The 26975-nt window shown below is 34.9% G+C and overlaps 1 protein-coding gene across 1 annotated transcript in view; it reads left to right on the top strand.

The window, feature by feature from the left end:
- LOC120771033 (protein slit) overlaps window positions 1-26975 on the top strand; it is a 51570-nt gene that overhangs the window by 10690 nt on the left and 13905 nt on the right. Inside the window, 12 exon segments of the mRNA XM_040098821.1 lie at window positions 2038-2109; window positions 3686-3757; window positions 6402-6473; window positions 6905-7048; window positions 7183-7418; window positions 8849-8990; window positions 9328-9471; window positions 13588-13803; window positions 18523-18680; window positions 21845-21998; window positions 22207-22425; window positions 24025-24096. Of these exon segments, the coding sequence (XP_039954755.1) occupies window positions 2038-2109; window positions 3686-3757; window positions 6402-6473; window positions 6905-7048; window positions 7183-7418; window positions 8849-8990; window positions 9328-9471; window positions 13588-13803; window positions 18523-18680; window positions 21845-21998; window positions 22207-22425; window positions 24025-24096 (1701 nt within the window).

The following is a 26975-nucleotide window of genomic DNA, read 5'->3' as shown; positions in this document are numbered from 1 at the left end:
TGTTGAAGCTGTTTCTTGCTCTTGGAGTTGGCTTAGATACTTAAACGCCAAGTAAAATTGCTTAAAGTTCATGTTAGCAATATAAGTATAGAATAATTATATTAAGACTTGGAACTCATGCGCAATAAGAACAATTGCATGACTTATAATATTTTTCAAAACCACCAAAGTCCCTCTAGTTATACAAGAAATACGATCATAATTATAGAATGAGCCATACTATAGAGCAAAGTCGTTTGCTTCTCCCTTTTTTTAGGACTGCGTTATTTTGCCTTCGGTTAGGTTAAGAAGTCGATCCTGAGAGGGATCTCACTTGGACAGCTTAGAACGACGCACCGTTGTTATACCTTAAAACTCCTATATATTGGATCATAAGAGTCTTACAAATCGACAAAGCACTTTGAGCATATTAGAAATTCGTTGAGATGGCTAGTATCAATTTCGGCTTTGTTTGCTGGTTCGCTGAAGGTAGGATTAGCAGGATATGTCAGCCACAGCCTTGCATAAGCTGGACAATGGAAGAAAATGTGACTGGATGTTTCCATCTCACCCTCTTCCATACAATTTTGACAACTAGAGTCCGCAAAAAATTCGTATCCTTACCGCATGAATGCCTATTGGACTTCTACGATTGCTTCAAGATGAACTTTGGTTAGGGCAAGTAGTACAGTAGATCTCTTGTGTTCTATTCTAAACCAGAAGGACTTCATAGTCGCACAGGAGTAGGCCTTCAGTTCCTACTAAACGCACGCGGTTTCCATTGGTTTAGTCCAAGAACGTAAGACGTCAATGAAAATCCAACTCGGTCCCATTTTAATGTTTCGGCTATGCCAGTTGTCAATAGTTCAGCTTTGACCAGGCAACAAACGTGTCTGATAATGAAGTAGCTATTTCTAATGTGGACAGATACTTCTAGCATACAGTCAGCAAGCTCAGCATTAGTATTGCCGCTCAGCTGTCGGAGTGTATGATAACCTCACTAAAACAGGTTGTACTTCGTACCGCCACTTTCATAGCAGCAATTTTTGCCTGAAAAACACTACAGTGGTCCTAAAGCTAAGATTGACGGATATTTTATTACAAAAAACTCCAATTATTCCCTTCTAGTTTCGACCCATCTGTGAAAATGCGCACTATGCGCCTCTTCTCCAGCGGCTTCTCATTAATATCGCCTTGTCAGTATTTGAGCAGAGAAAAAGCCCCCTCAGTGGCATCAGCGACGCAGTGATCCAAGAAATGCAGTTTAAAGAGGAGAAAATTTCGCCATATTCTTGTTCGAACTCCTTTCTATATCCAGCTTCTCTGAGCTTTAGATCAGACTTCGCTTCACATGGCCGCAGGTACTATGTTTAAAATAACATTAGGTGCTATTGTTAGTGTAGTCCCAAGTTCAAATTTAAGTAGCCTTTTCGAGCGCCGGATACCAAACGAATATATCATGGAACATAATTATGATTGGAGAGAGTCCTCGATATTCGCCGTTGCCAATGCCCAAAGGACCATAAATCTTTCGCAAAACTTTTCTCTCAAAAACTCATACGTCGACTCCATGCCTCCGCACCATATAGCAGAACGGGGGTGATGTGTGACTTGTAGAATTTGGTCTTTGTTCGTCGAGAGAGGACTTTACTTCTTAATTGTCTACTCAGTCCGAAGTAGCACCTGTTGGCAAAAGTTATTCTGCGTTGAATTTCGATGCTGACGTTGTTGCTAGCTCCTCTAGAGCAACCGACACCTCCTTTACTCTCTCCTCAATGTTTGGCCTCCATGAAAGCTTTCTATCAAGAATAAGCCCTAGGTATATCACACCTGTCATGGCCATAATAGTTTCGTCGCAGCCGAAGTTAACATTTTTACCCGTTTCTTTTGCAAATGTTGTCAAAAGGTTGTCAAATAATTTTCTTTATTTAAAATTAAATTGAAATATTTTTATTTTTTATTAAATTTAAATATTTTTATTAAATTCGAAAAGAATTTCAATACATCTTTTATTTTTACAAATTTGCTTTAATTTCTAACGTTTTTTTTTATTTTCAGCGATTTGCAAGGCAACAATATAACCGTAATTTTCGAAGCCGACTTTCAACGCTTAACGAAACTACGAATACTGTAAGTATGAAAACCAAAAAAAAAATGCTTAACATTACCATTTATGTATAAAATTTTTTATTTCTTTTTTTTGTTTTTTGTAACTGCATGTTAACAACGAAACATAATCAAAACAATAATTAAGCGTCTTGTAAAATAAGCGTTGCCGATGGGCATTACATAAAATGCTTGACGAATCGATTTGATGCTCAAAACTGTGCGTTGCACTTGCAATGATTACTACAACAACACACACACAAAGCCGCGCATGCTTACACGTATGCCGTCCAGTGTTGGATAGCGACGATTAACGATTTGTAAATTGATTTTTTTTCTTCGCCGCAGCGCAGTGTAAATGTTTAACTAAATAAAAATATATATTTACGAGCAGATTCGGCGTTTTTATGTGATTTCGAGTCATAAGCTAATCAGCGATGTTAAAATATGCATTCAGCTAAAAGCGTGAAAATTTCGTATATATTTGCTTCTGAGTGTTTGAAAGCACGCCAAGCGGAAGCGCTTTGTTTTTGGAAAATTTCTTGTCTATATACTTTATTAAAATAAAACTTTTTGTTGTAATAATTTATAGTGCAACGCCAATTAAATGTTGTATTGTTCAAACAAATACTATCCCAGCTCAGCTGGTACTCGGTTTGTACGCTAAATTTTCGTGTTTTGTCCGGTTTGACCTTTGCGCAGCATAAATCTTCGTTAATAATTTGTAGCGCGGCTGCTTTCGCTCGTTGCCAGTTGGTAGTAACTAGTTGTCAAGCATATTTTGTATGATTTTAGTATGTAGTATGTATATACATACATACATATGTATATGTATGAATATTAGGGTGAGTCAAAAAAAATTTTAAATTTTTTTTACTCTGAAAAATTCATATGTTCTTAGACAGCGCTAAGAAAGCTCATAGTTTTGTATGTAGTATGTACATAGTTATGTATGTATGTATGTATATACATTAGGGTGGGCCAGAAAACTTAATACTTTTTCCGCATTATACGCTGAAAAATAAGTTCTTAGACATCTCGAAAAAAAACTCATAGTTTTGTTTGTAGAATATATGTATGTTTGTATGTATATTAGGGTGGGTCAAAAAAAACTTAATTTTTAAGGTTTGAATTTTTCGAACTGATAATAAGAAAACATTGAAAATTGTAAGTCGGTGAACCTTACCGTTACAATTAAGAGCTTATACTTGGAGAGACATTCTTAGAGGTGTCTAAGAACCTATCTTTCACATTACCAAACGAAAAATATATTAATTTATTTTAAACTCACCCTAATATGAACTCGTTTCCGAGAGCATGAAGCGAAAAAAATTTTAATTTTTTTTTACCCACCCTAATGTGTACATATGTATGCACATTAGTGTACCCGTTATTTCCCAAGTTTACGTCGGATCCTTTATTTAAGAGAAAAACTGTAACTTCAGCTATCATTTGCAAAACTAAATCGACTAGGCAAATAACGCACACCCACCCTAATGTATATATTTTTATCAACTGCAACTGTGCGTTAATAAATAAATTTGACACTATCTTTATTGTCTTGCAATAAATTAATCATAAATTATGTGCACTCTTACAGCCAACTAACGGATAATCAAATACATACAATTGAAAAGGGCGCTTTCCAGGATCTGGTGTCACTGGAGCGACTGTAAGTTTAGTTTAACTTAGTTTACACAACTTTCGCATGCTTAAGCGTCTTCATTGCATTACTGAATGCTTATCTTTAACTAAAATAAAAATATAAAAAAAACAGTTACAAATTCTACTTAAAACTTTTCAAAGTTTTCTTTAAATCTTAAAAAAATTTTAACTAAAATTTAACTGCATTCAAAGTTACAAAATATTATTTGAACTAAAATGATTTTTGTAGTTAATATTTGGCTAACAGTACTGTCTAGATTAAGAATTTACTTTTTTTTACTGTTATAGATCTTTATTTTTTATGTTACTCGCTGGTATATTGGGTTGTTCGAAGAGGTTATAAAAATTTTCGTTTTTTGGAAGGTTGCCAGATGAAATTTTTTAAAGTTTGTTAATATATAATATTTTCTGATTGCATTCTTATATTGAAACCATACTTTCTTCGTAGACTACACAATATCTTAGTCTATGACAAAATCTTTTTTAGAACGTTGCCAGATGTAATTTTTTGAAGTTTGTTAATATACATATGTACAATATTTTCAGAAAGCATTTCTAAATTAAAACCTTACTTTCTTCGAAGACGTTTCTACACAATATCTTAGTCTATGACAGAATCTTTTTTAGAACGTTGCCAGATGTAATTTTTTGAAGTTTGTTAATATACAATATTTTCAGAAAGCATTTCTAAATTAAAACCTTACTTTCTTTGAAGTCGTTTCTAAACAATATCTTACTCTATGACAAAATTTTTTTAGAAGGTTGCCAGATGAAATTTTCTGAAGTTTGTTAATAAACAATATTTTCTGAAAGCATTCCTATATTAAAACCACACTTTCTTCGAAGCCGTTTTTACGCAAGATTTTACTCTATGACAAAGTTAATGTTAATTTTAAAGGCAAAATAACGGTAAATATCAACTAACAAATATGCCGTAGTTAAAAAAAAAACTATTTTCCGAGCTTAAATAAATTTTACGCGCTTTTAAGTTGAGTGGAACGTTCTGGAAGAGATAGATAGAAGAGAATACAGTATACTTTTCCTTTATGCCTTCTTTTTAACTTTCTCGATGCCTCTTATCAGTAGATTATGTTTCTTATCTGCGCATCTGGTTCTTACTGCTGCGTCTAAAACTTTCACAAATTATATATTACAGTTTAGAGTAATAAGGAGGTCCAGAAATAGGCATACCTTTCACTTTTAGATTTTAAAAATTGATACTTTAATTATGTGGCAACCTTTTACTATTAATTTTTCAACTAAACTTAAATGGTTATATTCGAAAAATAAGTTAAAAGTCGAAAAAAACTTTTTTTTTGTAATAATACCTTGAAGTGATACCCTCTTTACCAAAATATTTGTAATGCCCAACCTCGGAGCTCCCATAAAATATATATCGGGGTTTTCCATAAGAGCACTAATAAGTACGGCCCAATGTCGCCGACGGCCCATAAACCGCATCAAACCGTAATTTTTTCTGGATGCAATGGTAACTCATAGAGTACGTGTGAATTGCTGCCTGACCAATAACGCATATTTTGCTTATTGACGAAGCCATTCAGCCAGAAATGACCCTTATCGCTGAAGATGATTATTCGATGAAAATTCGGATCATTTTCAAGTTATTGCTCAACCCAATTCACGAACACACGTCGATTCTGGTAGCCAATCGGCTTCAGTTCTTGCATCAATTTGATCTTGTAAGGATGTAGGCCAAGATCCTCCCTCAAAATTCGCCACAATGCACAGAGATGTTCAACGCTTGAGAACGACGTGTGAGAGACTGATTTGGATCTTCCTCAAATGATTCGGCAGCAATATTCTCGACACTACAGACACATCTTTGTCTCACTGGCACGGTGACATTTTGTACTGTGCCTGTGAAATAAAATTTTTCCACTAGACGCTCAATTTTTGAACTGACAGAACGATTGTGACGACCATAAATTGGACGTAGCGCTCTTAAAGTTGAGGCCACTGACTTCGAATTTCGGTAGTAAATTTTAATAATTTCGACTCGTTGTTGGATCGTATATCTTTCCATTATATCATTATATTAAAAGGCAGTCTGAGGAGAAATGTCAAAAATGTGGGAAAAAATGGCGTAGTTTGCTGTCCCAATCGGTCTACTTTTTTAACGTCCCTATTGATGAACCCGTTAGCTAAAGGATCAGCGTGACGACCTTGGTCTGTCTTTTTGATCGGATCACTATAGCATCTAGCTGCCATACTAACTGAACCATCGGCAGAATCGGAATTATTATCAAAAATTGCATTTTTTCGAATATTACCTGACAAATACTTATATCTAGAAGGTCGTGTGAAAATTGCAAGCCGATCTAATCGATCTTTTTTTTAAGATTCACAAATGAATAAAACCACTTAGAAACAATACCTGAAGCAACCCAGTGTACGAGTGTTGTAGTTTTATCAATTTCTTTTTCTTTAATTACAATATTAAATATTTTAAATACTTTTTCTTTTGTCTACTCATTTTCTGTATCTTACTCTTTTCTTTCTGTTTGTCTTTTATTGATTTATTTCGTTTCTTTATTTTTTATTGATTTGTTTTGGATTGATTGGACTTTCCAATTTGGATTTTCCTGCACGCAAACACAACACTGTTACAACTCTACAATGCATACATACAGGCGCCTTAACAACAATCTGCTTAAGGCGATACCTGAAAATCTAGTGTCAAGTTCAGCGAGTCTTTTGCGATTGTAAGTAGTCGAATGCCATGCTTCTTTATTAAACACCAAACATATTTTCTTTGATTTCTTTCGAGGAATGCTGCTATAGAGGTTCAAATAACTACATAATTAACCAATTTACTTACTTAGTACATAGTATTATCTAGTTAGCTTTAGTTTATAATTTTATAATATGCTAATTAAATACTTTATATACTTTATACTTTTCGTTAGTAGGAACATGCTGGGCTGCTACAGCTTTTTTATTGATAAACACACACTGTAGAAATTGAGTTTGCCTTGAGTACTCGATAAAGCTGGTTATGTTGAACTCATTTTAGTAGCTTTGTATTTTTTAACTATATTATGAATATTGACATGTATTTATATGTACATACATATATACAAAATTGAAAAACATTTTTTAAGCTATTTTACTAAATGTCTCACTCTTCCTACAGGGACATCTCGCACAATATCATCACGACCGTGGGACGTCGGGTCTTCAAAGGCGCGCAATCGCTGCGTAGTCTGCAGTTGGACAACAATCAGATCACTTGTATGGACGAGCACGCCTTCAAAGGTCTCATAGACTTGGAGATACTGTAAGTTTTTATATTTGGTAGATGGCGCTGTAAGCAAATCGCAATTTTCGTACAAAAATATCAAAAATTATTTCAATTCTTTTATTGTATTTACTGTATATTATATACCTATTTTTAATGTTTTCCTTTTCCAGCACTTTGAACAACAACAACTTGACTTCGTTGCCGCATAATGCTTTCAGTGGTTTAAATCGATTACGCGCTCTACGCCTGTCCGATAATCCTTTCTCGTGTGACTGCCATTTGTCGTGGCTATCACGTTTCTTGCGCAGCGCACCGCGTCTGGCGCCATATACACGCTGCCAATCGCCCTCGCAGTTGAAGGGCCAAAATGTGGCGGATCTACACGATCAGGAATTTAAGTGCTCAGGTAAATTAATTATTTTTTTTTAACTTTTCCTTTTTATTTGTGCAGAGACTAGCTTGTTTTAATGAATCCATCTGTTGAGTCTGGCGAAAGTCACGCGTGGTGTTTTGCTTCAAGGCCTGAATCGAACCAGGATTGTTCGCATAGACTCTAGACTTTACATATCCCCACAGCAAAAAGTCTAACGATTTGTTATCACACGATTTTGGTGGCCAATAGACCGGCACAAAGCGTGAAATTATCTGCTCACCAAAGTGTTCTCTCAATAAATCCATTAATTGATGCATTGTGTGAGAAGTGGCCCCGTCTTGTTGAAACCAAATGCCGTCGAGTGCACAAGCTTCAATTTCTGACATCAAATAGTCTGTTATCATGGCGCGATAACGGTTGCCATTGACGGTTACGTGCACCGATATAATTTTTGTAGAAATATGGACCGTTGGTGTCTCCGGCCCACAAACCACACCAAACCGTTGTTTTTTCTGGATGAAATGGCAGCTCTTGAATCTCTTCAGTTGTTCTTTGTCCCAACTGCGGCAAAATTTGTTTGTTTACATACCCTTTGAGCTAGAAATGGGTCTTATCGCTGAACAAAATTTGACTCGAAAACGGGGGATCTCCTTGGAACTTTTCAAGAGCCCATAGAGCGAAGCGATGTTGCTTAGGAAATTCGAGCGGCTTCAGTTCTTGCTTCTTGTTCAGCTTTACATTTAAGATCTCGGCATAAAGTGGGCCAAGTTGTTCCATACATAAGTCCGAAATCTCCGAATCAATTATTCAGATTAAACCACTATAGCATATAGCTGCCATACAAACTGAACGATCGGAATCAAATGCTTGTATAGGAAACTTTTTCATTTGACAAAAAATCTTTACGAAATTTGGCAGGGCTTATTTTCGAAGGCAACGAAACAGTCTCCGAAAAAATTGTGCAGATCGAACCACTGGATCATATAGCTGCCATACAAACTGAACGATCGGAATCAAATTCTTGTATGGAAACTCTATTTTCTGAAGAGCATTATAGCTTCGGTGCAAGCCATTTACTTCGCTTTTCTTATTTTTTTTATATTCATCCTATGGATATAAATAATATAAGTTGTAGTCGCTTACAGCAATTTTTCATACGAAATGAATTTTATGGGGTCATTAAAAATTAGGAAAATATAAAAAAATACGATAAAAATATCTATACATACATATATTTTTAATAATTATTTCCACCTCATCTCTGAGCAACAGCGCTTTCAAAGCATAATGACTGAAATAAATCATAAATAAACACAGGCACACATACTCACATGTCGACTTTAATTGTATTTAAATTATAGTTAAAACATTTGTGTAATTAAGTACCCTTCCAATTTCATATATCTATTTTTGTTTTTGTTTGTGTTTTTTTCCTCGATCTCACACTTTGCACACGCTTAAAGGTCTCACCGAGAATGCGCCAATGGAATGTGGCATGGAGAATAGCTGCCCACATCCGTGCCGTTGTGCCGATGGCATTGTCGACTGTCGCGAGAAGAGCCTCACAAGTGTGCCAGTGTCGCTGCCAGATGATACGACGGAATTGTAAGTATTTATGTATATTCAGAGGCACATAACTATATATGTATGTACGTGTGTACAACCATGTGTGGCTGTGTGTGCTTAAGTGAACGCTTGAGAAACTGTCAAATTTTCGCTTGGTAAATCGTAATTTTTGAATGGCTTAAGCGCTCACTGTGGCACCTCCAGCAATTTTAAAATTCAATTTTTGTTTTTGTTATTTCATTTATTTTTTTAATTATTTATTTCTTTTTCATGCTATCATTATTGTAATTATGCTTTACTTTTGCTTCTGCTAAACATTTCGCTTTGTGCAAAGTTTCTAAAAAAATCGTTTGTTTTTTCTATGTTCTCATTACAGGCGCTTGGAGCAGAACTTCATTACCGAATTGCCACCAAAAGCTTTTGCGAATTTCCGTCGCTTGCGTCGCATTGACCTCTCCAACAACAACATTTCGCGCATTGCCCACGACGCTTTGGCTGGCCTGAAAGCGCTCACCACACTGTAAGTAAAAGAAAGAGATTCCTCTAAAATATAAAAAAATTTACATATATACATATACCTATGTATGTATGTATATTTTTTAATTACAATTTTTTTTAAATTTTTTTTCTTTAATTATTTTAAATTTGATTTTTTTTTAATTTTGGAAATTTTTTTCAAATTTATTTTTAACTTTTTTCTTTCAGACGTGTGCTCTTCCGATCTTTAATGTTTTTTTTTAATGTATGTATTTAATTTTGATTTTTTTTTATTTGTTTAAATTAAAAATAAAAAAAAAATGTTTGTATTAAATTTTTTTTCAATCACGCACTCCTATACGCAAGCACCGTTTTTCAGTTACCTACCTTTAATTATAACCCCAAATCATAACAGTAACTTGTTGCTTGTATACCCTATAAACTATGTACATATGTATGTACATATTGTACATATGTATGCTGTGTATTTGTTGTTGTTTTTGTTAATTACTTACTTACCAAAATATAAAAAATGTATGTATATGTCTATATTTTTTAATTACATTTTTTTTTTAATTTTTTTCTTTAATTTTTTTAAATTTGAAATTTTTTTTTATTTTGGATTTTTTTTTTAATTTTGGGATTTTTTTTCAATTTATTTTTAATTTTTTTTAACTTTTTCTCAAATTTTCAATTTTTTTATTTATTTAATTTTGAATTTTTTTTAATTTTTATTTTTTTTTTTTTTTTTTTTTATTTAAAAATTTTTTTTTTATTTAAAAATTTATTTTTTTTATCACGCTTACCTATACGCAAGCACCGTTTTTCAGTTATGTACCTACCTTTGATTATAACCCCAAATCATAACAGTATCTCGTTGCTTGTATACACTATAAACTATATGCTCTATGTATTTGTTGTTTTTTTCGTTAATTACTTACATACTTCTGTGGCCAAATGAGCGAAAAGATAAACACCAACATCAATCAATGAAGTGCGTCCCTATTATTTACACAAGTATGTGCTTGTGTGTATGCATATTATGGCCATCAAGCGTTTACTTGGCCAACGGCAGCTGGCCAGCTGCTACTTATTTGGTTTTATTTTTTTTCACTTATTTTTTTAAGCCACAGAAGTTATTCACTTATGTACGGATTTTCGGATCTTTTTTTGGGATTAAAATTTGTTTATTTTTTCTTCTCAAAAGTTCACGTCTTGAGTTCGCATCGCTATAAACCACTAAAAAAATATACGTATGTACATAAATTCACACTCGTCTACAGTTACACCTATATACACTATTATATATAACAGCTGCATTTAACAGCAGCTTTTTTAGCTACAGTTACGAAAATCCGCAGTTAATTTTTTTTCTTTGATACCAAATTTTTGAGTACAAAACATATGCCAGCACACCAGCGGTTAATATCGGCTTGAAAACTGATGTGATTGACCGCTTTGAGCCCATATGAGAACAGTTAGCAATTTGCCTAACTATTATGCTCAGTGAGTTCGTCCTATATCTGTTGAATCGACATAACGAGCTTTCGAAAGAAAGATTCTACGGAAGATTTGTGGTCATGTCGTCCGAAGGAATGAAGGAATCATCTCATGATATCTTGCAAATATATGTACTTCAAACCGTCAAAAATAAGTTCGTTCTGATATTATGGCTTTTCGTCCTTTCCCTATTGGTTTCTTCTCAAAATTTAGTTTACAAATTCGACCGACCGATCTCAACGATCCATTTTTAAGTTCGTGCATTCAAAAAACATATGGTGGATTGCCTGTTATCTGTACCGTTTTTCAACTTCTGACTACTGAAGACCTTTAAAAGCCGAACTGCTAGCAACTATAGGTTTCTTCCGTAATTTGGTTCCTCTTTCTGGCAGAAATGGCTACTATTAAGTTGGCGATAGACTTACTGCTACGAAGTGTAGCCACTTTCAGGGAGGCGAGCATTCACTCCGACAGGAGAACGCCAATACTAGCGCTGAGCCCGTTAACTGTGTGCTCAAAGCTAGTCAAAGAGTGTCTGCCCACACTAGAAATAGCATCAAGCTACCTACTTCAATATCAGACTCGTTTAGTGCCTGGTCACAATGGAATCGTTGGCAACTGCAAAGCCAACAAGCTAGACAGAGAAGGCACCCTTGTTCCGCTCTTATTGGAATGAGACCGACTTGGATCTCTATTGACATCTTGCATTTTAGCATTGTACCAATGGACCTCACATGCGCTTAGCAGGCATTGGGCGACGACCCGCTCCTGTGCGACTGAATGATTTTCGGATCCAGGCACTTTCTTCTCTATTGTCCGGCCTTTACAAGACTGAGCATGAAACATTTCGGCAATTTTATCCCATTACCAGTAGAACGGAAAAGAGTCGATGTAAGGATAGCCTCTCTCTAGTTGTGAGGGTTCTGAAACACCATTGCCCTATCGGCGTGCATATATTCTATTACTGGATAGCCGGGATACGGTGTGGTAAGATCCTTTTAACCCAAGTTGTGGGAATGGGTCTGAAAGACCATTCATGTGTTCTACTACCGGATAGCCAGGCTACGGTATGAGGGTTCTGCAAGACCATTGCCCTATCGACCCGGATCTCAGCGAGATAGTATAAACTCAGCAAGGCTTAAACATTTCCAAAACTGGTGGAAAGAAAAATTAAGCGCCTGAGCAAATTTTTTTTGGCCACAAGTCAAAACTACAGAAGTTCTATTTTATAAGGCATCACAAAGTATTGAACACAGTAGTCCAAGTGCGAACTTTGGATCAGCCATCAAACCTAACCTAACCTATATTGACGCGACGAGTACTTAAGCTCCAAGCAACAGTATCTCAGTTGTCTACTTAACACAGCAGCACATTTTACGAAATATTTTCCTGTGCCCTTGTGATCGACACGGACAGATCTGTTCATACACGCTACACATCAGTACACAAAGCGCCGAAGTGGCTACGCATCTTCACTGCAAAATTTAAATCCTGTTAAATGTGGAATTCCAGTCAGATTTTGGCATTTTATAAGTAAATTTATGCGCATATGTAGAAATATAATTTTAAGCTTTTCAGCGCATGCGCGGCATAAAGCTAACTCATACTCATTAATTGTAGTTTTCATGCAATTTTTTTCTTCTGCACGTGCTTATCGCTTTTGTGAATTGTTTTTTTTTCTTTTTTGTGTTGTTCATAATAGCGGTAGTCTATAAACTTCATTTGTAGCATTGACTCCGCTCCCAAACCGGTTTAGGCAACGCTTGCCACCAAGATTTTCGCTTAAATTTTCTGCTAAAACTCATTGGCGGCTGCCTGTTGGCCAGTGGAGCTTATAAATCAGTGTCTGCTTGCATGTACATGTATGTGTGTGTGTGTGTATGGACATCATATGTATGTGTATATGGATAATGGCATTTTTTTATTATTTACAACTTTGCCAGCGAACTACGAACTGCGAAAACACTTACTTAGCAGACATAATGCACTCACTCAAGCGGCAGCGCCTTCAATCGTACGACCGTTCGTTCAGCCGTCCGTCTGTTTGGTCCATATGCTATAAGCCACTCGTCATCAATGCCATACCCATTGTATTTACAAGTGTGTTGTTGCTTGTTCTACACCGCTCGCCGCGCTCTGCAACACCTCGAGGAAACGTAGAATCTAGCATTCGGAAACTTACGTACTTACATACTTACTAACATACTTACTTGCTTACATACTTACTTTCGTACTTACGAATTTCCTTACAAACTTATGTATTTACTTGCTTACATGTATATAAGTATTTACTTACTTACATACTTTCATACTTACTTACGTACTTATGTGCATAACTTGTGTTTTGCCACTTTTTGCACTTTAATCTGCAATCTTCTTTACACCAGCAAGTTCTGCGGCATTTTCTGCGAATGCCAGCACTACTCACACGAACACACACGAATACACATGTACACAGCGTTTACACGTACTGCTGCTTCCCCAGCCAATATTGCCCACACAATTGTTTTGTATCACTTTATATCATACATTTTATCTTTATTTAAAAAACATGTCCACTTTTGTCTTACACCGTACTCACACACACACACAAACATTTATATTTATATTTTAATGTTTTCATTGTTCTTTTCTCTTTCTCTCTTTTACATTTTTCTAGCGTGCTCTATGGCAATAAAATAAAGGATTTGCCCTCAGGCGTATTTAAAGGACTTACATCACTGCAACTACTCCTGCTGAATGCCAATGAAATCTCCTGCATACGCAAGGATGCCTTTCGCGATTTGCACAGCCTCAGCCTGCTATCGCTTTACGATAACAACATTCAATCGCTGGCTAATGGCACCTTCGATGCAATGAAGAGCATACAAACATTGTAAGTACAAGGCAACAATATCACCTCACCCCCAACACCAAATCTATGTGGTGTACTCACCTCATTTCTCATATACTCACCTTACCTCATCTCTCCTCAACTTACGTCAAATGCCATACATGCGTATGTTCATAAGAGACTATAAATAAATACGTGTGTATGGTTGTTTGCGCGCATCTCAAATGCACTGTTGGCAAATAGAAAACAAAAACAACAAAATGTATTAACTTCGGTTTTACCGTACATAGCTATTATACCCTTTAAAACGAAATAATTTCATACTAGAACCAAATTTTTATTTGTCAGTTTGTATGGCAGCTATATGCTAATGTGATCCGATCTAAAAAATTTCTTCGGAGATTTTACTGTTTCCTTGAAAAGTACCTCAACACCGAATTTCGTGAAGATATCTCGACAAATAAAAAAGTTTCCCATCCAAGAACTTGATTTTAATAGATTAGTTTGTATGACAGCTATATGCTATCGTGATCCTGTTTTAAAAATTTATTCAGTGATTTTACTGTTATCTTGAAAAGAACCTCAACACCGAATTTCGTGAAGATGTATCGACAAATAAAAAAATTTTCCATACAAAAACTTGATTTTAATAGATCAGTTTGTATGGCAGCTATATGCTAACGTGATCCGATCTAAAAAATTTCTTCGGAGATTTTACTGTTTCCTTGAAAAGTACCTCAACACCGAATTTCGTGAAGATGTCTCGACAAATAAAAAAATTTTCCATACAAAAACTTGATTTTAATAGATCAGTTTGTATGACAGCTATATGTTACCGTGATCGGGTTTGAAAAATTTATTCGGTGATTTTACTGTTTCCTTGAAAAGTACCTCAACACCGAATTTCGTGAAGATATCTCGACAAATAAAAAAAATTTCCATACAAAAACTTGATTTTAATAGAACAGTTTGTATGACAGCTATATGCTATTGGGGTTCGATCTGAAACATTTCTTCGGAGATTTTACTGTTTGTTTGAAAAATACGAGAAGCCTAATTTCTTGAAGATATCTCGTAAAATAAAAAAGTTTTCCATACAAGAATTTTATTTTGATAGTTTAGATTGTACGACAGCTATAGGCTATAATGCTCCAAAATCGGCGATTCCGACAAATAGGCAGCTTCTTGGGGAGAAAAAAATTTAAGAAAAATTTCGGACCGATATCTCAAAAACTGAGGGACTAATGCAATTATATATTGCTAGACAGACGTACCAAGAAGTAATACTAATGCCAGTGGGTCCGTGTTTCCGTGCGAAAGATTTAAGATGGGAGTAGATCTGGTTTTGCAGATTAAAGTTCCGCTGTATATACTATAAACAAAAACTATATCAGTCAGTTCCTCACTTAGATCCTCTCTGACGTCTCTACCGCTTCCTACTCGGTTTTATAATCTTCATGTCAAACAGGGTATATTCAGGGTATATTCAAGTTGCCAGCTTGTTACACATAATAATAAAATGCACTGTAGGCGCAAGAGTTCATCATGTGTGCTCGTTTGTGTGTCTGTGCGCATGTGTGCATGTGGCATTTAACTCGTATGTAGCGCTTGTTCTGTCGCAGGAACAAAGGACATGACACCTAGGGCATTTAAACAATATGTCCGCAACAGTGTTGTCTACACACACACATACTCACACACACATATACACACACACACGCCACCATCAAATAGCTGTAAAAATGCGGCAAGCATGAAGAAAGTGCCGAAGAATGGCAGGCGCAGAGCCCAGCACAGCGCGGCGCATTTAGGCGTTCGTTGTTTTGTTGCTCCGCCCAAGTGAGCAGTTTATCTGCTGGCTGACTTTACATTGAAGTGTGCTTATTTCTTTAATACCGCCATCTGCCCGCAGAGATGGCCTGTTGACGCAATGCAACAGTTAGATTTCTAAGTGGTTTTTGTTCTCAGAAGCGGCAAAAAGACACAAAAACAAAAGAACAAAAAAATATTTAGCTAATCCGAGCAAAATGTCTCAATACAATGGGTGCATGTCGCTTTTATGGTGGTTGCGCACGTTGCGGTGGAAGGTCTTGAATTTTTAGAATAGGAAAATATTTTATATTTAAATATTGGGCAGTGAGTAAATTTGTAAAACCCAGAAGAACCTGTAAGTTTTACCTATATGTATATAATATATCACCATCCCCTGTCAGTCGTCGCGCTCTCGACTCGGCTCTCACATCACTGTTGACAGCTATAACTTCGAAGTCGTAGATAATTTCGTTTATCTTGGAACCAGTGTTCACATCAACAGACCCTCGAAATCCAGCGCAGAAGAACTTGCCAACCGGTGCTACTTCGGACTGAGTAGGCAATTGAGAAGTAAAGTCCTCTCTCGACGAACAAATATCAAACTCTACAAGTCGCTGATCATCACCGTCCAGCTATATGGTGCAGAGGCATGGACGATGACAACATCTGTTAAGTCGATGTTATGAGTTTTCAAGAGAAAGGTTCTGCGGAAGTTGGACCATAAATTTGAGCTTTAGCAACGGCGGATATCGCTTTCGATGGAATGATGAGCTGTATGAGATATACGATGTCATTATGATAGTTCAGCTAATTAAAAGACAGCGGCTACACTGGCTAAGTCATGTCGTCCGAATGGATGAAAACGCTCCAGCTCTGAAAGTATTTGACGCAGTACCCGCCGGCGGAAATAGAGGCGGAGGTAGACCTTCACTCCGTTGGAGAGATTAGGTGAAGAAGTACCTGGCTGCACTTGGTATCTCGAATTAGCGCCAAATTGTGAAGAGAAAAAGTGACTGGCGCGCTGTTTTAAACTCGGCTATAACTGTGTAAGCGGTGTGTACTCCAATAAAGAAGAACAAGAGACGTATACAGCAGTAAAAAGAGAAGAGAGACCAAAAGCATCACAATGTGGCAGCAACGAAGGCAAAATCCGTCTTCAGGTGGCTGCACAGACTGATACCGTACATGCATTCGTGGATAGTTGGACAATGGGGACCTGGATATCTACATGATCCAATTACACAGTGACCATGGATGCTTTAGATGCTCGAAATTTCGTCATGACTTTAGTCGGTACGGTTGTCGTCTAGTTGAAAATCACATTTGGCGGTAGTTTCACAGTGGGAAATTTGACAGCTTTTATGTATATGCGAGTCCTCTGTTAAATGGTCAGCTGTCATCACCTCTAATTATGGCAAGATTGAGACATTTACAACAGATTAGGCGTCAGTAGGTCCGTACAATAGAGGAGACTTAAATGTCTTTTCCTCTCCTATGAAGTAATTCTTAATGCAGTGGTTCCGTGAAAAAGATATAAGATGGAAGTAGGTTAATTTTAGAGGGGTAAGGTTCCTCATTTCGGATTTCGATGATTCCTCATACTATAAAAAGGCCGAGATAGGCATACTCAGTCTCTGCGACTACCTAACGTAGTTCATCAATTTTTGAGATAGCGGTCTGAAATTTTGCACACTACGAAGAAGGAAGAAGCCAAAAAGGGGGAGTCTGAGTTCGAGGAAGACGACGATATGGGTTTCAGTCTCTTCGACCAAACAGCTCAACATATAATATGACCGAACCGCCGATATCGGGCCGCTATAATCAAGTTATTGCAAGGAAACTTCTTTATTTGTTATTTGTGAAGGGATTCTAGCTTCAGTGCAACTGAAGTCAAGGATTTTCTTCTTTATTCGACCAAATATCTTCACGGAATTTGACTTAAATTATTGATTACCGATTCCTAGCGCTTTACAGTATAAATGACACTATTCAAGACCTGGTATCGATCTCTGTTGTGACCAACATCACAAAAAATTATTTTTCCGAAAACTCCCTATGGAATTCAAAAATGTTGGATACCTTTATTTAATATATAACAGCAAGTTTTAACCACAAAAAGGAACAGGTGCTCGGAAAAGTTTCTAATAAAGGTGTAAACGTCGAGTGCTGATTGATAGGATTCGAGATGATTTTCAAGATCTAAACAGCAAACATGTCAGCATTAGTTTCGGTTCCAAAGATTCTGCAATTCAAGTTTTCTGAACTTAGCTTTGAACGGAGAAAGCTTTCGAAACGGCTTTGAAAGCTTTCGACTCGGCTAGGGAAGCTTTCGAAACAGCTTTGAAAGCTTTCGAAATGGCTTTAAAAGCTTTCACAACTGCTTCGAAAGCGTTTGAAACGGGTTATGAGGCTCTAAAACCCCTTTCGTAACAGCGAGGAGTTTAAAATCACCATTTGAGGTTATATTTTTCGTTACAGTTATACTAAGTAATAATTACTTTCTGATATATTTTTGCTGGACAATAAATAAGGCTATAGCACTAGCAAAATATTTCATGCTAATTGCAAAAACATTACGCTGTTTTTTTTCAACATTCATGTGTCACGTTGGCAAAGCGAAGGTTAACTCAAAAGTTTTCTATGCAAAGCTAAGACAACTTGCATTAGCCTTTCACTGCTTTTGTGCTTTTATATTCGAATGCACACTTGCGGGTGCGGTATGTGTGTGTATATGCGTGTAGGTTAGTGTGTGGGTATGAGCTTTCATGTATGACACCTACGTACACTTGTAAATTCTTTTGAAAATGCATTCCTTTCTGTTTTTTGTTAACAACTAAGATCTGCTTATTCATAGTATTTACATAAGTATTTGCTTTTTATATTTTCATATTACTTAAAAACTAAATGCGAACAAAAAAAAATAAAACGGAAAACTGAAAAATACCAAAGGCATCTGGCAAAGAATCCCTTCATTTGTGACTGCAATCTTCGCTGGCTGGCTGATTACTTGCACAAAAACCCCATCGAGACAAGTGGCGCACGCTGCGAGGCCCCAAAGCGCATGCATCGGCGACGCATTGAGTCGTTGCGTGAGGAGAAATTCAAATGTGAGTACACACATACAACATATGTATATATACTAGTTATAAGGGTTATGCATGCTGCAGTATGTTTGTAAAAAAGCGTGAGTAGCAAAAAGTCAAGATGTGCATATGCGTGGCGCGTTGTCGCTGCTGTAGGCATAAAGCATTAAGCAAAAAAATGAAAAAAAATAGCGCGTTATATTAAAAATAAAAAAATAAAGTTTTAACACGTCCTTACAGCAGTCAAAGAAGATTTATGTATTTCCATTCGTTAGCACATGCTGGCAGTTGTAGTTATGAGTAAAGGCTGCACTTCAGTCCGAAAATAATAAATTCCAGTTTTTTTACCGATTTCAACTTGATTTTTACTTATTTTTAAATGCAATAATAATAATATTTCATAAAAGGTAGATGAGGTTCATCTAATGAAAAATTAACAAGAATAAAATAAATATTTTTTTTCTTTAGAATTTTATGAAGTTAATTAAATTAAATTAAATCAGAAATTTTCAGAAAAAAATTCAAATGTAATTTATTATTACTATAAATATAATTTTTTTGCTTATGTTAAACCAAAGTATTAGTGTATTAGTTAAAAAAAAAATTAAAAAAGTACAATTTAATTAAGTACAATTTAATTTTTTTACAAAGTGAATTGAATTAATTAAAATACGAAATTTTCTGGAAAAAAATCCAAATATACTATAATGCTGATATTTCGAAAATATTTCTTTTAAGCTGCAAATTTATCGTTTTAATTAAAAAAAAAAAAAATTAAAAGAAGATATAAAAACAGATCTTTATTAAATTTGGTGAAAAAAGTACATAATTTGCAAAAAAATCCTTTTAATTGTTAATTTAATTTAATTAAATCAGAATTTTTCCAAAAAATCCAAATATAATTTCTATTATTATTTTTTTATTTTGCTAATACTTTGTATTAGTTAAAAAAATTAAAAAAGTACAATTTAATTTTTTTTACAAAGTGAATTGAATTAATTAAAATCCGAAATTTTCTGGAAAAAAAGCCAAATATAATGATGATATTTCAAAAATATTTCTTTTAAGCTGCAAATTTATCGTTTTAATTTAAAAAAAAATTAAAAGAAGATATAAAAACAAATCTTTATTAAATTTGGTGAAAAAAGTACATATTTTGCAAAAAAATATTAATTTAATTTAATTTAATTAAATCAGAATTTTTTCCAAAAAATCCAAATATAATTTCTTATTATTATTTTCTTTTTTTTTTAACCGAAAGTATTTTTTTATTTTGCTAATTTTTTGTATTAGTTAAAAAAATTAAAAAAAGTACAATTTAATTTTTTGACAAAGTGAATTGAATTAATTAAAATCTGAAATTTTCTGGAAAAAATTTTCTTTTAAGCTGCAATTTTTTTTGTTAATTAAAAAAATTAAAGGAAAATATACATATGTGTGTATAAAAATATCCTTATTAAATTTGGTAAAAAAATACCTACTTTGCAAAGAATTCTATTTAAAAATTAATTATATGTATATAAAAAATTAATTATATACATATATAAATATTATATATACATACATACATATACTATGTTTAACTATGGCATATTTAAAAATTTATTTAAAAAAATTAATTAATAATTTTCTATAGTGTAAGCAGGCGGTTTTTAAACAGATTCATTACCACAATCTTGTATAACATAGCTTTTTTGTTTCAAACTACATATTTTCAATATAAAAAAATATAAAAAATAAAAATAAAAAAAAATAACAATTTTAGTAAAACAACTTGGAAAAACAAACATTTTATTTCAAAATTATAAAATAAATTTTTTTATTCTCTATATTTATTTTTTTTACCACTTAAAAATATTATGCACTAAAATTAATATATTTAAAAACAAAAAAAAAAAAGAAATTAAATAAATAAGGAATATTAATAAACAATAAAATTTAATTAACATTATTTAAAAATAAAAGTAAAAATATGATAAAAATTAAAAACTTATTAAAAATTAAAAATATATCAAAAGTTTAAAAAATATATCAAAAGTTTAAAATAATAAAAAAATAAAAAAATATAAAATTAAACATTTTTATAACATTTAAAATTATTATTTTTTATTTAAAAAGATTAAAAATATAACATTTGTAAAATCTTTTATGACTATTTTACGGTTCAAATTTTATATAATATATAAATATATCTTTCACAGTATCAGTCTTAAAAAAAATATTTTTTATTAAAAATGCTTTTCTAATTTGTTTAAAGATATGCATACATACATATGTATGTATGTATGTACATAAATACGTACATATATAATATTTTAAAGTATTACATATGCATATACATACATATGTATGTTTTTTTTTTTAATTTTACTAGTACAAACACTTTCAAAAATTAAGTTTTTGAGAAAAAAAATCGTTTCTCAGAAAATTTTTTAAATATGACATATAAATAAAAAATTAATTTTACATTTTTAAACATTGTTTCTTTTTTGTTTTTTGTTATCAAATTTGCTTATTACTTACTAAAATAGATTGCAAATAAAATGTATTGAACAAAAAAAAAAATTCATAAAACAACTTCTAAAAATATTCTACAATTTAAAACAAGAGTTTTAAAAATTTTAAAATTTATTTAATAATTAATTTTAATAAGCACGTATTACAAATGTTTGAAGGAAAAGTTATTTGAGAGAAATCAAAGAAAAAACACATATTTTATGTAATTATGTGCTTATTTTAAAATATTCCAACGTTATTATTATCTACATATTTTTTATTGTTTTTATTATAATTATTTTATTTTTTCAAAAGACTTATTAAAAACAAACTAAAGAATTTTTTCAAATATAACTACAAAAAATACGCCTAAAAACGTGCCTCACACCAATTATTTCTACGCGCAATTAAATGAAATTAGTATTACTTAATTACATATTTTAAATATTAATTATTGCTAGCAGCAAGAAAACAAAAAATATTAAAAGAAATGCAATTACCGCAGCACAAACACATTGACGCCTAAAAGCATGCTTCGCGCACGTCGACTGTGATTAACAATGGCATTATCGCATGCACATTATGCATGAGCTGCACTTTCCTCATAACAAAATCACGCATGCACACAAATACCAGCATACATTTTTTAATTAACACATCTATTTCATTTTACCGTTTTTGTTTATTTGCAGGCTCCTGGGACGATATGCGTATTAAATTGTCGAGCGAATGTCGCGCAGATGTCGATTGCCCGGCAATGTGTCAGTGCGATGGCACTTCAATTGATTGTTCAGGTCGTGGCCTCAAAGAAATACCGCGCGATATACCGCTGCACACCACCGAACTGTAAATACGAATCATTCTCAACTTTTTTTCCTTGTGTTTTTGTTATTGCTATTTCTGTTATGGTTGATGTTGATTATTTCCAAATATGCAATTGCATTGATTTATTTGACCTAAAAAGTTGCGCCTGCTTTCATTTCATTAATTTTTCAAATTTTTTTCTTGCTTTCGTTTTTTTCTCTCTCTCACTCACTCTACTTTACGCTCACAGTCTTTTGAACGACAATGAACTGGGGCGCATCAAATCCGATGGTCTCTTTGGACGTCTGCCACATCTGGTTAAACTCGATTTGCGACGCAATCATATAACCGGCATTGAACCGAATGCTTTTGAGGGTGCCAATCGTATACAGGAATTGGTTTTGGCCGAAAATAAAATACGTGAGATTTCGAATAAAATGTTTTTGGGTTTGCATCAGTTGAAGACGCTGTAAGTATACATGCCATGTAAGACTTCTTCTGATTTTCTTAATAATTCTTAATACATATTATTTGTGGCAATTGATTTAAGTTGTTGTTGTTTTTGTTGCATTACTTAAATGAAATAATTAAACAATGAGCGCTAAAAGTAGTGTTAGACCAGCTGACTCACTTAAGTAAAGTTTAAAATAGCATTTTTATTGAGTTATATAAGACCATGCTTCCTAACGACCCTGGTTCTTGGTCTATAAATGTACCAAGACCCCACTTAAGTTTCACAGAAGCCGAGTAATCGAATTTTATCTGTTTACTACAAACTTTTTCAGTGTTTGCGTAGTCAAAATATTTGAAATGACACACTTCAGACAATATCTAGACGATATGGACCCTCTTTGGTTTTACCTAAGTCAAATAGTTTATGCTCCCGAGCAGTCAAAACTTATTCAGTGGTATTTTTCGATCTAATAGCAAACCTAACCTCTCAACTTGAGATCACACAGTGCTTATTGAAATTTGCGACACGATATACGATTTGCGATATGAACCTACTTTGATTACCGAGCTCAAATAGTACATACTTTTTGTTACTCGAAACTTTTTCAGTATTTTTTTTTCGACAAAATAGCGAACCTAACCTCAAACATTTTTAGATGGCACGATTCTGCGCAAGATATGGACCTACTTTGATTACCGAAGTCAATAGTTCGTACTTTCTGTTACTCGAAACTTTTTCAGTGGTCTTTTTCGACCTAATTAGCAAACCTAATCTCAAAACTTTTGCGATAACACAGTGCCTATTAAATGTGCGGCAGGGTATGGACCTACTTTGGTTACCGAAATCAAATAGTTCGTATTTCAGTTGTCTTTTTCGATCTAATAGCCAATCTAACCTCAAAACTTTTAAGATTTCTTATTAAATTTGCGGCACGTTATGGACCCACTTCTATTTCCTGCGGACCAGTTAGTTCTGCATTCGCAATTTATTCGAGTTTTCGAAACTTGTATACCTTTTTCAAACTATAAGCAAACATAACCTTAAAATATTTGAGATGACAGACTTGATAATGAGTCTGCGTAGGTTATACACCTTTTTAAATAATTCATGCAGTCGAATTCTTTTTTGATTACTCGAAACTTTTTCAGTACTTGTGTGATCTTTCCTCGAACCTCTGCTTTCAAACTTCCAGCAAACATAACCTCAAATATTTGAGTTTCTATATGTCTGCAGTCGCGGTCTTTTTTGATAACTCAAAATTTTTTCCGTACTTGTGTGATCTTTTTTTTGATCTACTCGCCCACATAACCGCAAATATATATTTTGTTAACCAAATTTTTTGTTTACTTCGTAATATTTCGTAAAATGTTTCGCAAGTGTAATTTTTCTCTGCCAAACTTGACTAATAAATATTGGTGTGCAACAAATAGCCACTTCTAAGAGGCGCAGAAGTGCACAAGCAGACAGACAAGCTTAAATTCATGCATGTTTTTGTTGCTGTTGGTAGTAATAAATGATTACGCTGACACTTTAAATCAATTGCACACACACACATACAACTATGCAGGTCCAAATTTTATTCGATTGCAACTGACGTTTCATTAATCGTTTTAGGAATCTTTACAACAATCAAATCTCTTGTGTGATGCCCGGTTCTTTTGAATTTCTGTCATCGCTCACCTCACTGTAAGTACAAACAATGCAATACATACTTATATACATATATATGTACATACACACAGACTCATACGTAATTATTTACATGCATTACAAGCATTAATTAGATAAATTACTGAAAATTCTCTTTGCATCAAAATTATGTGCTGGACCATACATCCTGCAAACACACACACAAATATTTAGTAAACAACAAAAAGCTAAAGAAGCAGCATATTCATCAGTCAGACACTACAGTGTTTAGTATATGAAATAGTAGAATTGCCACATGCTTTGCTTTATATGCACGTCTACATATATATACATATGTGTGTGTGCGTGACTGCAAGTTGCATTTATTTATTGACTCCAGGCGCAGTGTGATTTGAAAAACTCTATAACTCTATATGTGTATGTATGTATGTGAGTTTGTGTAGTTCATAGATATTTATATGTACTAAATATGTAATTAATTGCTTCTTCATTGTATAAATTGAGTAAATTGCGTACGGAGAAGTTTTTATCAAAGAAATGGGGTTAATGGGTTTGATTGTTATGGGCTGAACTTCACAGCAGAAGCGCGGTTGCGCCGCTGCGCCACACACTACCGGGTGCAAGTGCTCAAAAATGCACATGCTCGCATCTACGCACTTATGTACGTACATATGTAGGAATGTACTTGGCAGTATGTAAATAGGGTAGCGGGCAATCCCGAAGAATTTATTTCATAGCGAAAACCCGGGAACGGCGATATTCATACCGACATTGCCCTAAACCAATAAGGTTCCCTAAAGGACTAAGTTCGGGAGTAACTGTACATTTTATACTCAATTTGCAAGGATCAAAGCCGGGGAAATACTTTAAGTTGTAAAACGTGAACCAGATGATCGAAATCCAAGCAATTTTATATACAGGGTTTGCCCGGAAAGTAATAGGACTGATTTTCTTTCGTCGCAACTGTACTTTGGAGCTTACGCGCACTGACTGGATTCGGTAGAGGGCGTTCCTAGCTAACGAACGTGCGGCTGGTCAGTTGTCTTCGAGCACCTGGAGATTCAGGACAAATATTTTCACGCGACGTGTTTCTGTGCGTGGTCCAAGTCGAAAATACAGCGTTCTTTAGAGCAGAGGTACGCGACTAAATTCTGTGTGGAACTCGGTACATTTGCGATAGAGACGTTTGATGTGATCAAGCAGGCTTACCCAGATGTTGCTTTAGCAAGAAGTGGTGTGTTTCAGTGGCACCAGACCTTTTTGCAGAGCCGGTACAAGGTCGCTGATTAAGACCGGAAGAATGAGCAAATCCAAAGTGGAAACGATGCTCGTTGTCTTTTTTGACATCAAAGGCATCGTCAACCATGAATTTGTTCCTCCTGCACAAATCCTGAAGGAATCAAACGAAGGATCAATCGGGTCCGACAAGACATTGCAGCCGATTGGAAGTTGCACCACGGCAACGCCCCGGTTCACACTGCCTTTCTTGTGAACAGCTACCAGGGCGGGCATCCCAACGCTTCCGCAGCCGCCCTACAGCACAGATGTGGCTCCCCAGATCCCGATGAAAGGGGATCCAAGCATGCACCTCGGCTCTCAAGGCTATTTCGGAGAATGCCTTCCATGACGCCCTCAATGCTTGGAAATCACGCGGACAGCGCTTCTTCGACGCAGAAGGAGCCTATTTTGAAAGTTTTTAAATCATTGTAAAGAAGACAAACCCTGTAGTTATTTACGGTACTGCGATCCCCTTTAGAGCTTAATTTAGTGTTTAGATATAGGACTTTATATGTTTTCGGTTAATTGCGTTTTGTGGGCGTGGCAATGGTCCGATTACACCCGTCTACGAACTAATACCTAAATTTTTTACTAAGGAACACGCATACCCAGTTTCTTTAAGCTATCTTAATTTTTACTCAAGTTACAACTTACCCGGACGGACAGACGGACGTTCACCCGGATTTCAACGCTTCTCGTCATTATAGGTCTTTTGGAGGCGTGTCAATGGTCTGTTTCCGTCCATCTGCAATACCAACCCTCTTTGAGTGCCAAGGAAAACGTGTGTAAAGTACACGTACGCACGGACGGACAGACAGGCAGTCACTCTAAATTCAACTCGTCTCGTCATCCTGACCATTAATGTACAAAATATACATACATATATACATATAAATCTATATCTAACGCGATTATTTTTAGCTGATACAAACAACCGTTAGGTGATCGCAGCTATTCTACTCTGTAGCAACATGTTGCACTAGTATAATATAAAAAAATCGGGATCCCGTACTTCAAACGCCTAGTAACATTAGCACTTACAAACATCATTCTGTCTGTATGTCGGCATGCATAATTCAGTTTCACTGTTTACTCGAATAAAATGGGAAACAACGCGCCGCTAGTAAAGTGCGTTGGAAGCGTAAAAGTACAAGTAATTTAATTGAACTCCAATTTATGGTCGCCATAGACAGCTACAGCTTTGCAGGCCGACCAATGCGCCGTGCGGTGTTTCAAATAATTGCCTGTGTGTACGTGTGTGTGCGTGAGTGTTGAGTACAATACATACGCAGTTGGATATGGTCACACGCACACGCTGATTCAAGCATGCGGGGCGGTCGGACCTGCTGTGATAACGACAAACAGACGAGCGCTGATGTTGCCACCTTGCTTCTTACATACATACCATACATACAAGTTTGTATGTGTATGTGTGAATTATTATTGGCATGTCCAGACTCCTCAGGCTGTCGTCGTCGCTGCTGTTGTTGTTGTACGCTGTTGCTGCTGCTGCTGTGATCGACTTGCAATATGTTGCTATTGCCGAGCATCCCTTTGTTGATTTGTCGGATGATTTAAGTGCCAAACGCGGCAATGCGCTACATGTACACTTTAACAAGTCTACGTGTGTAGTTGCA

This window comes from Bactrocera tryoni, chromosome 3, assembly GCF_016617805.1.
Source record: "Bactrocera tryoni isolate S06 chromosome 3, CSIRO_BtryS06_freeze2, whole genome shotgun sequence".
Classification (NCBI taxonomy): Eukaryota; Metazoa; Arthropoda; class Insecta; order Diptera; family Tephritidae; genus Bactrocera; species Bactrocera tryoni.
This window is presented reverse-complemented; position numbering and strand designations above follow the sequence as displayed.